We start from the raw sequence: 17,678 nt of genomic DNA, 5'->3' as shown, positions 1-17,678 counted from the left end.
TTGCTCGGGGTGCTTTGTTGGGGCAATCTACTGTATGCCTCAACACATGAAATCCCACCACTCACTGTAGTAGCATCTACTTTTCCTACCAAGACTGGCTACACCCATCTGTTCACTGGGTAACCATCTCCTCATTGTCCACCATCCACTTGTTCCTGCTAGGGGTACACCTGAGGGACAGGCCCTGCCAGCACCTCCTGAACAGGAAGGACTTTAGAGGTGGGTGGTGATGCCAGGTAGATTTTTTGTTCTGAAGCTCCAAATTCAAAGCTGAAAGCCTTTCTCCAGGCGAGGGGGGATAACATAACCCCCCAGAGATAGGATTTACTGTAGAATTATCCAACATAACATGGCCACCCAAGGCAATACACGCCCCATAAGACTCAATTTCTGGGTGAGGAACGCTTTGTTTAGGAGGTTACAGAGATGTTACTCCCATTGACTGGAGGATCCAGACCGCCATGTACAACCTTCATGTCTCTCCAGTCAACGCCCCCTGCCAGGACACAGCCGGCACGCGACTCAAGGACCGTCATTGCCCATAGCAACTTCACACCCCATCCACAGACTGAACACATGACAGCACACACAGATTGTGGTCTTCCATCTTTACTACAACACAAGTCAGTGCAATACAGAAATAAAGTCCTAAAGTGCATACAATCCCATACATAGTAACACGCCCCATTTTATCCCACACAGTGACACGCCCCATTTTATCCCACATTGTGCTCCAAAGATGAATGCTGCAGTAAGATGGAAATCCAAGGCACCTGAGGAACAAAAGAAATCATGGGTCAAAGTCCAAACAAGTATGCCCCCCCACCAAGAGAAGAGCCAGCCATCACCCCGCTCCTAAGAGTCAACCTATAACCCACCCCTAGAAATTCATCCACACCACCCCAGAAGAGCACACCGCATCAAAAAGACCCCATACTCCACCCACATCAACACCTCCTGCAGAGAAGAGCCCAGACCCAAGACGAAGAGCCCAGACCCAAGACGAAGAGCCCAGACCCAAGACGAAGAGCCCAGACCCAAGACGAAGAGCCCAGACCCAAGACGAAGAGCCCAGACCCAAGACGAAGAGCCCAGACCCAAGACGAAGAGCCCAGACCCAAGACGAAGAGCCCAGACCCAAGACGAAGAGCCCAGACCCAAGACGAAGAGCCCAGACCCAAGACGAAGAGCCCAGACCCAAGACGAAGAGCCCAGACCCAAGACGAAGAGCCCAGACCCAAGACGAAGAGCCCAGACCCAAGACGAAGAGCCCAGACCCAAGACTAAGAGCCCAGACCCAAGACTAAGAGCCCAGACCCAAGACTAAGAGCCCAGACCCAAGACTAAGAGCCCAGACCCAAGACTAAGAGCCCAGACCCAAGACTAAGAGCCCAGACCCAAGACGAAGAGCCCAGACCCAAGACGAAGAGCCCAGACCCAAGACGAAGAGCCCAGACCCAAGACGAAGAGCCCAGACCCAAGACGAAGAGCCCAGACCCAAGACGAAGAGCCCAGACCCAAGACGAAGAGCCCAGACCCAAGACGAAGAGCCCAGACCCAAGACGAAGAGCCCAGACCCAAGACGAAGAGCCCAGACCCAAGACGAAGAGCCCAGACCCAAGACGAAGAGCCCAGACCCAAGACGAAGAGCCCAGACCCAAGACGAAGAGCCCAGACCCAAGACGAAGAGCCCAGACCCAAGACGAAGAGCCCAGACCCAAGACGAAGAGCCCAGACCCAAGACGAAGAGCCCAGACCCAAGACGAAGAGCCCAGACCCAAGACGAAGAGCCCAGACCCAAGACGAAGAGCCCAGACCCAAGACGAAGAGCCCAGACCCAAGACTAAGAGCCCAGACCCAAGACGAAGAGCCCAGACCCAAGACGAAGAGCCCAGACCCAAGACGAAGAGCCCAGACCCAAGACGAAGAGCCCAGACCCAAGACGAAGAGCCCAGACCCAAGACGAAGAGCCCAGACCCAAGACGAAGAGCCCAGACCCAAGACGAAGAGCCCAGACCCAAGACGAAGAGCCCAGACCCAAGACGAAGAGCCCAGACCCAAGACGAAGAGCCCAGACCCAAGACGAAGAGCCCAGACCCAAGACGAAGAGCCCAGACCCAAGACGAAGAGCCCAGACCCAAGACGAAGAGCCCAGACCCAAGACGAAGAGCCCAGACCCAAGACGAAGAGCCCAGACCCAAGACGAAGAGCCCAGACCCAAGACGAAGAGCCCAGACCCAAGACGAAGAGCCCAGACCCAAGACGAAGAGCCCAGACCCAAGACGAAGAGCCCAGACCCAAGACGAAGAGCCCAGACCCAAGACGAAGAGCCCAGACCCAAGAAGAGCCTAAACTACCCTCTGAAGAGCGCACACACAGACAAACCACACCCCACCCCCAAAAGAGACCACCCACAATCCACCATCACCCCTGGATTAGAGCCTGCCTCAAGGAGAGCCCACCCACATAACTCCTCTCCAGAGAAGAGCACACCACCCAAAAGCCCATCCACACCCCCCCCCTTATCTACAAGAGCCAATAGAAATTGTGTACATGGGAAGGCCCCCGCCTCTACAATACCTGATAACAGATGCAGCTGGTATTTGAGGGGTCACTCTGGAGCGGGGACATCCGCTGCCACAGCTGGAGGTGGAGGAGACGAAGCCTGAAAAAAGTAGATACTGGAATTACTACCAAATAGGAACAGTCATCCCCACCATCAGGAGCACCACACGTTGCCCTTTACTACAATACATTGGTCCTTTACTAGAAGCTCCACACCAGAATACCACTTCCAACCCCGACATGCTGATCTTCGACACAAAGAAACAGGTCTGGAGCCTAAACCAATCAGGGTTTAGTCTTCATGATGCCGATGGAAGAATATGGGGAGGCCAATTTAACCGACCTCAGCCATAAATAATCTCGACTAGAGGGCAGGGCTTGCTAAAAAGCCATTACTACTCTAAAAGATAAGTCATACAGGCAGCCATGACACCGGGAACCTACGTAGCAGACAGGAACCTACAGGCAGCCATGATACTGGAGACCTACATAGCAGACAGGAACCTACAGGCAGCCACTATACTGGAGACCTACATAGCAGATGGGAACCTACAGGCAGCCATGACACCGGGAACCTACGTAGCAGACAGGAACCTACAGGCAGCCACGATACTGGAGACCTACATAGCAGACGGGAACCTACAGGCAGCCATGATACTGGAGACCTACATAGCAGACGGGAACCTACAGGCAGCCATGATACTGGAGACCTACATAGCAGACGGGAACCTACAGGCAGCCATGATACTGGAGACCTACATAGCAGACAGGAACCTACAGGCAGCCACGATACTGGAGACCTACATAGATGGCAACCTACAGGCAGCCATGATACTGGAGACCTACATAGCAGATGGGAACCTACAGGCAGCCATTATACTGGAGACCTACATAGCAGATGGGAACCCTACAGGCAGCCATGATACTGGAGACCTACATAGCAGATGGGAACCTACAGGCAGCCATGATACTGGAGACCTACATAGCAGATGGGAACCTACAGGTAGCCATGATACTGGAGACCTACATAGCAGACGGGAACCTACAGGCAGCCATGATACTGGAGACCTACATAGCAGACGGGAACCTACAGGCAGCCATGATACTGGAGACCTACATAGCAGACGGGAACCTACAGGCAGCCATGATACTGGAAACCTACATAGCAGATGGGAACCCACAGGCAGCCATGATACTGGAGACCTACATAGACAGGAACCTACAGGCAGCCATGATACTGGAGACCTACATAGCAGACGGGAACCTACAGGCAGCCATGATACTGGAGACCTACATAGCAGACAGGAACCTACAGGCAGCCATGATACTGGAAACCTACATAGCAGATGGGAACCCACAGGCAGCCATGATACTGGAGACCTACATAGCAGATGACAACCTACAGGCAGCCATGATACTGGAGACCTACAGGCAGCCATGATAAAGATGTATAGCAGATGGTTGACCACATTACCTCAGCCCGGCTCTTCCCAGCCTCTGTAGGGCTACCCGATGGCTTTGGAGCTTCTGAGGGGGGGCTTTGGCTGGGCTCAGCTGCATTTCTTTCCTCACCCTGAAGAAAAAGTCCAGATTAGAAATGGTCTCATCCTCAAAAATATAAAAACTTCATATGCAAAGATCCAGAAAACCCACCGGGGCTGCGGCCTGCCCTGGGGCCCCTCCTCCCCTTCTGCGACGCTGGAAATAGGGGCGGTTCCTTTGACGCTGAGGCTCTGGACGGAGCTCTTCATTAGCTGTGGGTTTGGGAGCATTCTCTACTCCTTCAGCGTTCTGCGTTGGTGGAGGTCTAGGGCGGAAAGGTCTGTGAGGTAATACAGGAACATGAGATATTAACACACCCAGAGAAAAATGCAGCTCCAAGTCCTTAGGCCCGGATACCCAGAGAAATGCCAAGGATCAGGAGAGGAGGCAGCTACTCTTCCTGCCCTGGAAACGAGCGTTGGGGGAATCCTGAGGGTACATTGGAGACATGGCCACCCCAGGTCTTCCTGGAAGCCTGATCAAGTCTAGGGGCAGTAAAGGGCCAACAAGATCAGGTGGTTAACCATCACTTCAAGCACCAAGATTGACCTCCAACAACCCCTCCAGATGCACATATGCTGCACCCAATGCCCTCATGCCCGTGTGTACATACCTTCGCCATCTGGGACGGAAGCGGCGTGGAGGCGGCGGCCTCTGCTGGTCATCTCCACTAGGCTGAGCTTCTGCTGATGCTGGATCTTTATTCTCCGCATCCTACAGATGAAAGAAGGCCATGGTGAATTCTAATACTCTGACCAAGGGCAATACTTATCACCACAAGACCCAACGTGTGCCTCCTAATCCACCCTCCAGACACGAGAACCCAACGTGTGCCTCCTAATCCACCCTCCAGACACGAGAACCCAACGTGTGCCTCCTAACCCACCCTCCACAGACACGAGAACCCAACGTGCGCCTCCTAATCCACCCTCCAGAGACACGAGAACCCAACGTGTACCTCCTAATCCACCCTCCAGAGACACGAGAACCCAACGTGTGCCTCCTAATCCACCCTCCACAGACACGAGAACCCAACATGTGCCTCCTAATCCACCCTCCACAGACACGAGACACCAACGTGTGCCTCCTAATCCACCCTCCACAGACACGAGAACCCAACTTGTACCTCCTAATCCACCCTCCACAGACACGAGAACCCAACGTGTGCCTCCTAATACACCCTCCAGACACGAGAACCCAATTTGTACCTCCTAATCCACCCTCCAGACACGAGAACCCAACGTGTGCCTCCTAATCCACCCTCCAGACACGAGAACCCAACGTGTGCCTCCTAACCCACCCTCCACAGACACGAGAACCCAACGTGTGCCTCCTAATCCACCCTCCACAGACACGAGAACCCAACGTGTACCTCCTAATCCACCCTCCAGAGACACGAGAACCCAACGTGTGCCTCCTAATCCACCCTCCACAGACACGAGAACCCAACATGTGCCTCCTAATCCACCCTCCACAGACACGAGACACCAACGTGTGCCTCCTAATCCACCCTCCACAGACACGAGACACCAACGTGTGCCTCCTAATACACCCTCCAGACACGAGAACCCAACGTGTGCCTCCTAATCCACCCTCCAGACACGAGAACCCAATTTGTACCTCCTAATCCACCCTCCAGACACGAGAACCCAACATGTGCCTCCTAATCCACCCTCCACAGACACGAGAACCCAACATGTGCCTCCTAATCCACCCTCCACAAACACGAGAACCCAACATGTGCCTCCTAATCCACCCTCCACAGACACGAGAACCCAACGTGTACCTCCTAATTCACCCTCCACAGACACGAGAACCCAACATGTGCCTCCTAATCCACCCTCCACAGACACGAGAACCCAACGTGTACCTCCTAATTCACCCTCCACAGACACGAGAACCCAACATGTGCCTCCTAATCCACCCTCCAGAGACACGAGAACCCAACGTGTGCCTCCTAATCCACCCTCCACAGACACGAGAACCCAACATGTGCCTCCTAATCCACCCTCCACAGACACGAGAGCCCAACGTGTGCCTCCTAATCCACCCTCCACAGACACGAAACCCCAACGTGTGCCTCCTAATCCACCCTCCAGACATGAGAACCCAACGTGTGCCTCCTAATCCACCCTCCACAGACACGAGAACCCAACATGTGCCTCCTAATCCACCCTCCACAGACACGAGAGCCCAACGTGTACCTCCTAATCCACCCCCCACAGACACGAAACCCCAACGTGTGCCTCCTAATCCACCCTCCAGACATGAGAACCCAACGTGTGCCTCCTAATCCACCCTCCACAGACACGAGAACCCAACTTGTGCCTCCTAATCCACCCTCCACAGACACGAGACCAACGTGTGCCTCCTAATTCACCCTCCAGACACGAGAACCCAACGTGTGCCTCCTAATCCACCCTCCACAGACACGAGAACCCAACGTGTGCCTCCTAATCCACCCTCCACAGACACGAGAACCCAACGTGTGCCTCCTAATCCACCCTCCAGACACGAGAACCCAACGTGTGCCTCCTAATCCACCCTCCAGAGACACGAGAACCCAATTTGTAGCTCCTAATCCACCCTCCACAGACACGAGAACCCAACGTGTGCCTCCTAATCCACCCTCCACAGACACGAGACCCAACATGTGCCTCCTAATCCACCCTCCAGACACGAGAACCCAACGTGTGCCTCCTAATCCACCCTCCACAGACACGAGAACCCAACGTGTGCCTCCTAATCCACCCTCCACAGACACGAGACCCAACGTGTGCCTCCTAATCCACCCTCCACAGACACGAGAACCCAACGTGTGCCTCCTAATCCACCCTCCACAGACACGAGAACCTAACGTGTGCCTCCTAATCCACCCTCCACAGACACGAGAACCTAACGTGTGCCTCCTAATCCACCCTCCAAACCAAAAACCCAACATGTGCTTCCTAATCCACCCTCCACAGACACGCAAACCCAATGCATGACTCCCAATATACCCACTGCAGATTGAAGACCCAAAGTGTGCCTCCACTTCCACCAGTAGAATCGCCCAGCGGGCAATGTGCCCATGAGGTACATGGTGCCACAGGAAACTGATATACAAGTTATAGCCTTACCTCTGCGGCTTGCTGCTGACCAGGTGGCCTGGGGCCTCTTCCAAAGCGACGCCTGTAGAAGAAAGGAGGTGGGCGCCTACGTGGTGGTTGTCTTTGCTGGGGGGAGACATCCTCTCCTCTCTCCCCCTCACTCATAGGCTCTGCATTCCCACCTTCTCCACCAGACCCGGACAGATCCCCTCTTGGCCGGAATGGGCGCCTACGGAACCTCCTTCTGTTTGGGGCAAATCTGCTGCCCTTCACCGGCACACCCCCGGGGCCAGTCACATTGGCGGCTTCTGCGCCCTGAACAGAGATAAGAGGATAAAACAAGAGGAGCGATGACACCCACCCTGCCATCACCTACATCATTACAAGGAGCAACACCCACCTTCTCTCCCTCCACTACATCAAACTCCACCGTCTCCCCGTCCCCAACACTGCGAAGAAACTTCCGAGGGTTGTTTCTCTTTATTGCCGTCTGAAGCCAGTGAAGAAAAATCGTTACTTTCCATATTACCGTAACCCTCCCGGAGTCACAGCCCAGAGAGCCCAACACTCACCTGATGGACAAAGACGTCTTCCTTGGTGTCATTCCTGAAAGAAAGGTCCCGGTGTTAAGTGTACTATACGAGAAGGAGCCCCACCACGAGAAGAAGGAGCCCCACCACGAGAAGAAGGAGCCCCACCACGAGAAGAAGGAGCCCCACCACGAGAAGAAGGAGCCCCACCACGAGAAGAAGGAGCCCCACCACGAGAAGAAGGAGCCCCACCACGAGAAGGAGCCCCACCACAAGAAGAAGGAGCCCCACCACAAGAAGAAGGAGCCCCACCACGAGAAGAAGGAGCCCCACCACGAGAAGAAGGAGCCCCACCACGAGAAGAAGGAGCCCCACCACGAGAAGAAGGAGCCCCACCACGAGAAGAAGAAGCCCCCCCCCCCCCCCCCAAGTCATACCTGTTTATAAAGCCGTATCCATTCCGCACATTGAACCACTTCACCGTGCCCTGCACCTGGGTGGCTGCAATACAAGAAAGACGCCAGTCAGACACACAACTGCCGTCCTGCACTTCCCCGATCTACGGCAAGAGGATCATTCATTCTACGGGAGACCTCACCTATAGGGAGGTCATCTCCGGGAACTCTACATACCCAACGCTGGAAAGAAATTCACCCCTGCAAGATAAGCGGTGCTGTGCTAGCTCCACCCACACCTTAATAGCAGCATGACGATTGGCCGAGTCATTAGGTCCAAGCCCAAGCGTCTTCCTAGAGGCCTACAGCAATTATTCCACTGGCCTCCACCCAACCTGCCAATCCCTCAAACCCACATCTGCCAACCCTTCCACTGGCATACCCCTCCCTCTGGCCTCCACCCCCCTGCCAAGCACGCCACTGGCACCCTACCTTCCCTTTCCTCCAACCCACATCTACCAACCCCTGCACTGGCCTTCACTCCCAACCAATCCCTCAAACCCACATCTGCCAACCCTTCCACTGGCATACCCCTCCCTCTGGCCTCCACCCCCTGCCAAGCACGCCACTGGCACCCTACCTTCCCATTCCTCCACCCCACATCTGCCAACCCCTGCACTGGTCTTCACTCCCAACCAATCCCTCAAACCCACATCTGCCAACCCTTCCACTGGCATACCCCTCCCTCTGGCCTCCACCCCCTGCCAAGCACGCCACTGGCACCCTACCTTCCCATTCCTCCACCCCACATCTGCCAACCCCTGCACTGGCCTTCACTCCCAACCCCCTGCCAATTCCTCCACACATCACCTCCCCACCTACATCTGCCAACCCTTCCATTACCCACCAAACCCTTGACAAACCCCCCCCCCCGCCAGTCCCTCAATACATATTAGCCTAAACTCATGATGAAATTTCTCATGGCCCCCCCCCCCCACCTCATTTCTCCTGGGGGGGCGCCCCATCACACCTCTGATCTCTCTCCTGGGGAGCAGAGTAATCCATGTAAATTTCTCCAACTCTTCTTGGTGGAGCTTTGTCTCCATCTGCTGGAGGGTTTTCTGTACTGCAGTGTGGTGATTTCCCCATGTGTGGGGGTCCGTGTACTCAGTATAGGGGGGGGGCGGGGTTCTATTGTGTCCCCCCAAAACCACTCAAGTCACATGATTCCAAATCTGCGGGGGTGATGATTCCATACACAGAAGTCTATGGAGGTCACTACCCCCCCCCCCCCCCGGGCCCCACACCTCACTACAGCCCGCCCCCCCCCCCCCCAGGCCCCACACCTCACTACACCCCCCCCCCCCACACACCTTGAATTCCAGAGTAATTGTTGGAGTAGTATATAGATCTAGTATAGTTACGTCTGATTGGAGGTTACATTTTAGAACAAGCTAAATGCCAGTGTTCCGTCAGATTAGACAACCCATCAGATCTGGTAATGGGAGAGACGTTCAGTCACGGCCATCTTGGTACACCCTGCCTACAGTCTGAAGTCTCCAGGCAGCCATCTTGGTACACCCTGCCTACAGTCTAAAGTCTCCAGGGAGCCATCTTGGTACACCCCGCACTCGGCCTACAGTCTCAAGTGAGCCATCTTGGTACACTCAGCCTACAGTCTGAAGTCTCCAGGCAGCCATCTTGGTACACCCCGCACTCAGCCTACAGTCTGAAGTCTCCAGGCAGCCATCTTGGTGCACCCCGCACTCAGCCTACAGTCTGAAGTCTCCAGGCAGCCATCTTGGTACACCCCGCACTCGGCCTACAGTCTCAAGTGAGCCATCTTGGTACACCCAGCACTCAGCCTACAGTCTGAAGTCTCCAGGCAGCCATCTTGGTACACCCCGCGCTCAGCCTACAGTCTGAAGTCTCCAGGCAGCCATCTTGGTACACCCCGCACTCGGCCTACAGTCTCAAGTGAGCCATCTTGGTACACCCCGCACTCAGCCTACAGTCTGAAGTCTCCAGGCAGCCATCTTGGTGCACCCCGCACTCAGCCTACAGTCTGACGTCTCCAGGCAGCCATCTTGGTACACCCCGCGCTCAGCCTACAGTCTGAAGTCTCCAGGCAGCCATCTTGGTACACCCCGCACTCGGCCTACAGTCTGAAGTCTCCAGGCAGCCATCTTGGTGCACCCCGCACTCAGCCTACAGTCTGAAGTCTCCAGGCAGCCATCTTGGTACACCCCGCACTCGGCCTACAGTCTCAAGTGAGCCATCTTGGTACACCCAGCACTCAGCCTACAGTCTGAAGTCTCCAGGCAGCCATCTTGGTGCACCCCGCACTCGGCCTACAGTCTCAAGTGAGCCATCTTGGTACACCCAGCACTCAGCCTACAGTCTGAAGTCTCCAGGCAGCCATCTTGGTACACCCCGCGCTCAGCCTACAGTCTGAAGTCTCCAGGCAGCCATCTTGGTACACCCCGCACTCGGCCTACAGTCTCAAGTGAGCCATCTTGGTACACCCCGCACTCAGCCTACAGTCTGAAGTCTCCAGGCAGCCATCTTGGTGCACCCCGCACTCAGCCTACAGTCTGAAGTCTCCAGGCAGCCATCTTGGTACACCCCGCACTCAGCCTACAGTCTGAAGTCTCCAGGCAGCCATCTTGGTACACCCAGAGAGGTCTTGCATGCCACACCTCGTTGTAGCAGTAAACTGAACCTATATAGTGACATTCAGGATTTAGAAATCCATCGGATGGTTTTGATGTTGTATTTTTAAACAGCGAGGAGCGTTCTCAGGTCCGATAACAGAACGCCGCTGATTTTATAAATCATCAAAACCCTGAATGCCTCCATACAAGGGCAGCTTACTGGTACAAATAGGTGTGACAGGCAAGACTCTGCTGGGTGTACCAAGATGGCTGCCTGGAGACTACAGACTGTAGGCTGAGTGTGGGGTGTACCAAGATGGCTGCCTGGAGACTTCAGAATGTAGGCTGAGTGCGGGGTGTACCAAGATGGCTGCCTGGAGACTTCAGACTGTAGGCTGAGTGCGGGGTGTACCAAGATGGCTGCCTGGAGACTTCAGACTGTAGGCTGAGTGCGGGGTGTACCAAGATGGCTGCCTGGAGACTTCAGACTGTAGGCTGAGTGCAGGGGTGTACCAAGATGGCCGTGACTGAACATCACTTCAGTTACCAGATCTAACGGGCGCTAAAGGTGGACACATATATGGGACCGGTCCATACACACACATATATGGGACCGGTCCATACACACACATATATGGGACCGGTCCATACACACACATATATGGGACCGGTCCATACACACACATATATGGGACCGGTCCATACACACACATATATGGGACCGGTCCATACACACACATATATGGGACCGGTCCATACACACACATATATGGGACCGGTCCATACACACATATATGGGACCGGTCCATACACACACATATATGGGACCGGTCCATACACACACATATATGGGACCGGTCCATACACACACATATATGGGACCGGTCTATACACACACATATATGGGACCGGTCTATACACGCACATATGGGACCGGTCTATACACACACACATATATGGGACCGGTCTATACACACACATATATGGGACCGGTCCATACACACCTATATGGGACTCACCCAGCACCTTCTTGTTGCTCTGGTCCTGGTTGTTCCGGTCTATACACACACACACATATATATGGGACCGGTCCATACACACACATATATGGGACCGGTCTATACACACACACACATATATATATGGGACCGGTCCATACACACACATATATGGGACCGGTCTATACACACACATATATGGGACCGGTCTATACACACACATATATGGGACCGGTCCATACACACACATATATGGGACCGGTCCATACACACACATATATGGGACCGGTCTATACACACACATATATGGGACCGGTCTATACACACACATATATGGGACCGGTCCATACACACACATATGGGACCGGTCCATACACACACATATATGGGACCGGTCCATACACACACATATATGGGACCGGTCCATACACACACATATATGGGACCGGTCCATACACACACATATATGGGACCGGTCTATACACACATATATATGGACCGGTCCATACACACACATATATGGGACCGGTCCATACACACACATATATGGGACCGGTCCATACACACACATATATGGGACCGGTCTATACACACACATATATGGGACCGGTCTATACACACACATATATGGGACCGGTCTATACACACACACATATATGGGACCGGTCCATACACACACATATATGGGACCGGTCCATACACACACATATATGGGACCGGTCTATACACACACATATATGGGACCGGTCTATACACACACATATATGGGACCGGTCTATACACACACACATATATGGGACCGGTCCATACACACACATATATGGGACCGGTCCATACACACACATATATGGGACCGGTCTATACACACACATATGGGACCGGTCTATACACACACACCTATATGGGACCGGTCTATACACACACACCTATATGGGACCGGTCTATACACACACACCTATATGGGACCGGTCTATACACACACATATGGGACCGGTCCATACACACACATATGGGACCGGTCTATACACACACCTATATGGGACCGGTCTATACACACCTATATGGGACCGGTCTATACACACACACCTATATGGGACCGGTCTATACACACACCTATATGGGACCGGTCCATACACACACATATGGGACCGGTCCATACACACACATATGGGACCGGTCCATACACACACATATGGGACCGGTCCATACACACACATATGGGACCGGTCCATACACACCTATATTGGACTCACCCAGCACTTTCTTGTTGCTCTGGTCCTGGTCTATACACACACATATGGGACCGGTCCATACACACATATACGGGACTCACCCAGCACCTTCTTGTTGCTCTGGTCCTGGTTCCGGTCTATACACACACATATGGGACCGGTCCATACACACACATAGGGGACTCACCCAGCACCTTCTTGTTGCTCTGGTCCTGGTTGTTCCGGTCTATACACATATATCGGACCGGTCCGTATAGCGCACTCACCCAGCACTTTCTTGTTGCTCTGGTCCCGGTCCATACACACACATATGGGACCGGTCCATACACACACATAGGGGACTCACCCAGCACTTTCTTGTTGCTCTGGTCCCGGTCCATACACACACATATGGGACCGGTCCATACACACACATAGGGGACTCACCCAGCACTTTCTTGTTGCTCTGGTCCCGGTCTATACACACACATATCGGACCGGTCCATACACACACATATATGGGACTCACCCAGCACTTTCTTGTTGCTCTGGTCCTGGTTGTTCCGGTCTATACACACACATATCGGACCGGTCCGTATAGCGCACTCACCCAGCACTTTCTTGTTGCTCTGGTCCTGGTTCCGGTCTATACACACACATATCGGACCGGTCCGTATAGCGCACTCACCCAGCACTTTCTTGTTGCTCTGGTCCTGGTTCCGGTCTATACACACACATATCGGACCGGTCCGTATAGCGCACTCACCCAGCACTTTCTTGTTGCTCTGGTCCTGGTTCCGGTCTATACACATTATATATGGGACCGGTCCGTATAGCGCACTCACCCAGCACCTTCTTGTTGCTCTGGTCCCGGTCCATACACACACATATCGGACCGGTCCATATAGCGCACTCACCCAGCACTTTCTTGTTGCTCTGGTCCTGGGTGTTCCGCTCCTCCCCGGTCACGGGGGTCACGGCCGTGATGTCCTTCTCGGGCTCCTGTAGGGCCGGTTCGGGGCCCCGGGGCTCCACCTCCGTCATTCTGGGTCGGATAGGCGTGTCTTGCGGTTTGGTGACGTCAGTTCTTCCCCTCCCCCCACCTGTTACCGAGAGCCGAGCCCGGCCGGGGCCGCCTGCCTCTTATACCCCGCCGCCCCGGAGGGGAGACTTCTGATTGGACGGCCGCCGTGTCCGTCACAGCCAGCCGCCCGCTGAGTGGCCGGAGGAACGAACCCGCCCCCTTGTCTGATTGTGGCGGGAAAAAGGAACCTGCGCTGAGGGAGGACAGGTCGCCTCTGTGATTCGCCGCTCCGCGTCACGTGTGCTTGGCGCCGCGCTCTGATTGGCCGAGAAGAATTCCTGACAGGAATCGGAGAGCTGTGTGTCCCGGAGTGCAGGTGAGAGACGGGGGCGGGGTCTGAGACTGCTCCTGACGTCACACAGTGACATCATACAATGACAGAAATCTCTACCTCCTGATTGGTCACCTCCAGAGGGCCCTGTACTGGGGGAAGGAACACGTCACCCATGGCAACGCTTCACCCATGGCAACGCTTCACCCATAGCAACGCTTCACCCATGGCAACACTTCACCCTTAGCAACGCTTCACCCTTAGCAACGCTTCACCCATAGCAACGCTTCACCCATAGCAACGCATCACCCATAGCAACACTTCACCCATAGCAACACTTCACCCATAGCAACGCATCACTCATAGCAACGCTTCACCCATAGCAACGCATCACCCATAGCAATACTTCACCCATAGCAACGCATCACCCATAGCAACGCTTCACCCATAGCAACGCATCACCCATAGCAATACTTCACCCATAGCAACGCTTCACCCATAGCAACACTTCACCCATAGCAACGCATCACCCATAGCAACGCTTCACCCATAGCAACGCATCACCCATAGCAACGCTTCACCCATAGCAACGCTTCACCCATAGCAACGCTTCACCCATAGCAACGCTTCACCCATAGCAACGCTTCACCCTTAGCAACGCTTCACCCATAGCAACGCACCACCCATAGCAACGCTTCACCCATAGCAACGCTTCACCCATAGCAACGCATCACCTATAGCAACGCTTCACCCATAGCAACGCTTCACCCATAGCAGCGCTTCACCCATAGCAACACTTCACCCATAGCAACGCATCACCCATAGCAACGCTTCACCCATAGCAACACTTCACACATAGCAACGCATCACCCATAGCAACGCATCACCCATAGCAACGCTTCACCCATAGCAACGCTTCACCCATAGCAGCGCTTCACCCATAGCAACGCATCACCCATAGCAACGCTTCACCCATAGCAACGCTTCACCCATAGCAGCGCTTCACCCATAGCAACACTTCACACATAGCAACGCATCACCCATAGCAACGCTTCACCCATAGCAACGCTTCACCCATAGCAACGCATCACCCATAGCAACGCTTCACCCATAGCAACGCATTACCCATAGCAGCGCTTCACCCATAGCAACGCTTCACCCATAGCAACACTTCACCCATAGCAACACTTCACCCATAGCAACGCTTCACCCATAGCAACGCTTCACCCTTAGCAACGCTTCACCCATAGCAACGCTTCACCCATAGCAACGCATCATCCATAGCAACGCTTCACCCATAGCAACGCTTCACCCATAGCAACACTTCATCCATAGCAACGCTTCACCCATAGCAACGCATCATCCATAGCAACACTTCACCCATAGCAACACTTCACCCATAGCAACGCATCATCCATAGCAACACTTCACCCATAGCAACGCTTCACCCATAGCAACACTTCACCCATAGCAACGCTTCACCCATGGCAACGCTTCAGCCATAGCAACACTTCACCCATAGCAACGCATCATCCATAGCAACACTTCACCCATAGCAACGCTTCACCCATAGCAACTCTTCACCCATAGCAACGCTTCACCCATAGCAACGCTTCACCCATAGCAACACTTCACCCATAGCAACGCATCACCCATAGCAACGCTTCACCCATAGCAACGCTTCACCCATAGCAACACTTCACCCATAGCAACGCATCACCCATAGCAACGCATCACCCATAGCAACGCTTCACCCATAGCAGCGCTTCACCCATAGCAACACTTCACCCATAGCAACACTTCACCCATAGCAACGCATCACCCATAGCAACACTTCACCCATAGCAACGCTTCACCCATAGCAACGCTTCACCCATAGCAACACTTCACCCATAGCAACGCATCACACATAGCAACACTTCACTCATAGCAACGCTTCACCCATAGCAACACTTCACCCATAGCAACGCTTCACCCATAGCAACGCATTACCCATAGCAACACTTCACCCATAGCAACACTTCACCCATAGCAACACTTCACCCATAGCAACACTTCACCCATAGCAACACTTCACCCATAGCAACGCATCACACATAGCAACACTTCACTCATAGCAACGCTTCACCCATAGCAACACTTCACCCATAGCAACGCTTCACCCATAGCAACGCATTACCCATAGCAACACTTCACCCATAGCAACGCTTCACCCATAGCAACGCTTCACCCATAGCAACGCTTCACCCATAGCAACGCATTACCCATAGCAACACTTCACCCATAGCAACACTTCACCCATAGCAACACTTCACCCATAGCAACGCATCACCCATAGCAACGCTTCACCCATAGCAACGCATCACCCATAGCAACGCATTACCCATGGCAACACTTCACCCATAGCAACGCTTCACCCATAGCAACGCTTCACCCATAGCAACGCTTCACCCATAGCAACACTTCACCCATAGCAACGCTTCACCCATAGCAACACTTCACCCATAGCAACGCTTCACCCATAGCAACGCATCACCCATAGCAACACTTCACCCATAGCAACACTTCACCCATAGCAACGCATCACTCATAGCAACGCTTCACCCATAGCAACGCATCACCCATAGCAATACTTCACCCATAGCAACGCATCACCCATAGCAACGCTTCACCCATAGCAACGCATCACCCATAGCAATACTTCACCCATAGCAACGCTTCACCCATAGCAACACTTCACCCATAGCAACGCATCACCCATAGCAACGCTTCACCCATAGCAACGCTTCACCCATAGCAACGCTTCACCCATAGCAACGCATCACCCATAGCAACGCTTCACCCATAGCAACGCTTCACCCATAGCAACGCTTCACCCATAGCAACGCTTCACCCATAGCAACGCTTCACCCTTAGCAACGCTTCACCCATAGCAACGCTTCACCCATAGCAACGCTTCACCCATAGCAACGCTTCACCCATAGCAGCGCTTCACCCATAGCAACACTTCACACATAGCAACGCATCACCCATAGCAACGCATCACCCATAGCAACGCTTCACCCATAGCAACGCTTCACCCATAGCAGCGCTTCACCCATAGCAACACTTCACACATAGCAACGCATCACCCATAGCAACGCATCACCCATAGCAACGCTTCACCCATAGCAGCGCTTCACCCATAGCAACACTTCACACATAGCAACGCATCACCCATAGCAACGCATCACCCATAGCAACGCTTCACCCATAGCAACGCATCACCCATAGCAACGCTTCACCCATAGCAACGCATTACCCATAGCAGCGCTTCACCCATAGCAACGCTTCACCCAT

The 17,678-nt window shown here is 53.7% G+C and overlaps 1 protein-coding gene across 4 annotated transcripts; it reads right to left on the bottom strand.

The window, feature by feature from the left end:
* Positions 1 to 593: 593 nt before the first annotated feature.
* Positions 594 to 14,145, bottom strand: YBX2 (Y-box binding protein 2). 4 transcript variants are annotated; one of them, XM_040334217.1, is made up of 10 exons: positions 13,902 to 14,145; positions 8,164 to 8,227; positions 7,769 to 7,802; positions 7,597 to 7,686; positions 7,227 to 7,511; positions 4,721 to 4,821; positions 4,219 to 4,387; positions 4,040 to 4,138; positions 2,581 to 2,665; positions 594 to 773 (listed from the first exon to the last, which is right to left on the bottom strand). In XM_040334217.1, exons 1-9 carry the CDS (start codon positions 14,026 to 14,028, stop codon positions 2,612 to 2,614), a joined length of 1,023 nt encoding a protein of 340 aa, XP_040190151.1. In that variant the 5' UTR covers positions 14,029 to 14,145; the 3' UTR covers positions 594 to 773; positions 2,581 to 2,611. The 4 variants fall into 4 exon arrangements, with proteins under 4 accessions (XP_040190151.1, XP_040190149.1, XP_040190150.1 ...); XM_040334215.1 differs by lacking the exon at positions 13,902 to 14,145 and adding an exon at positions 13,514 to 13,811; XM_040334216.1 differs by lacking the exon at positions 13,902 to 14,145 and adding an exon at positions 13,514 to 13,811 and having other exon boundaries at positions 4,219 to 4,372.
* Positions 14,146 to 17,678: the final 3,533 nt, after the last annotated feature.

Source organism: Rana temporaria (assembly GCF_905171775.1).
Source record: "Rana temporaria chromosome 3 unlocalized genomic scaffold, aRanTem1.1 chr3b, whole genome shotgun sequence".
Taxonomy (NCBI): Eukaryota; Metazoa; Chordata; class Amphibia; order Anura; family Ranidae; genus Rana; species Rana temporaria.
Note: the sequence above shows the minus strand (reverse complement) of the source record. Positions and strands in the feature narration are given on the sequence as shown.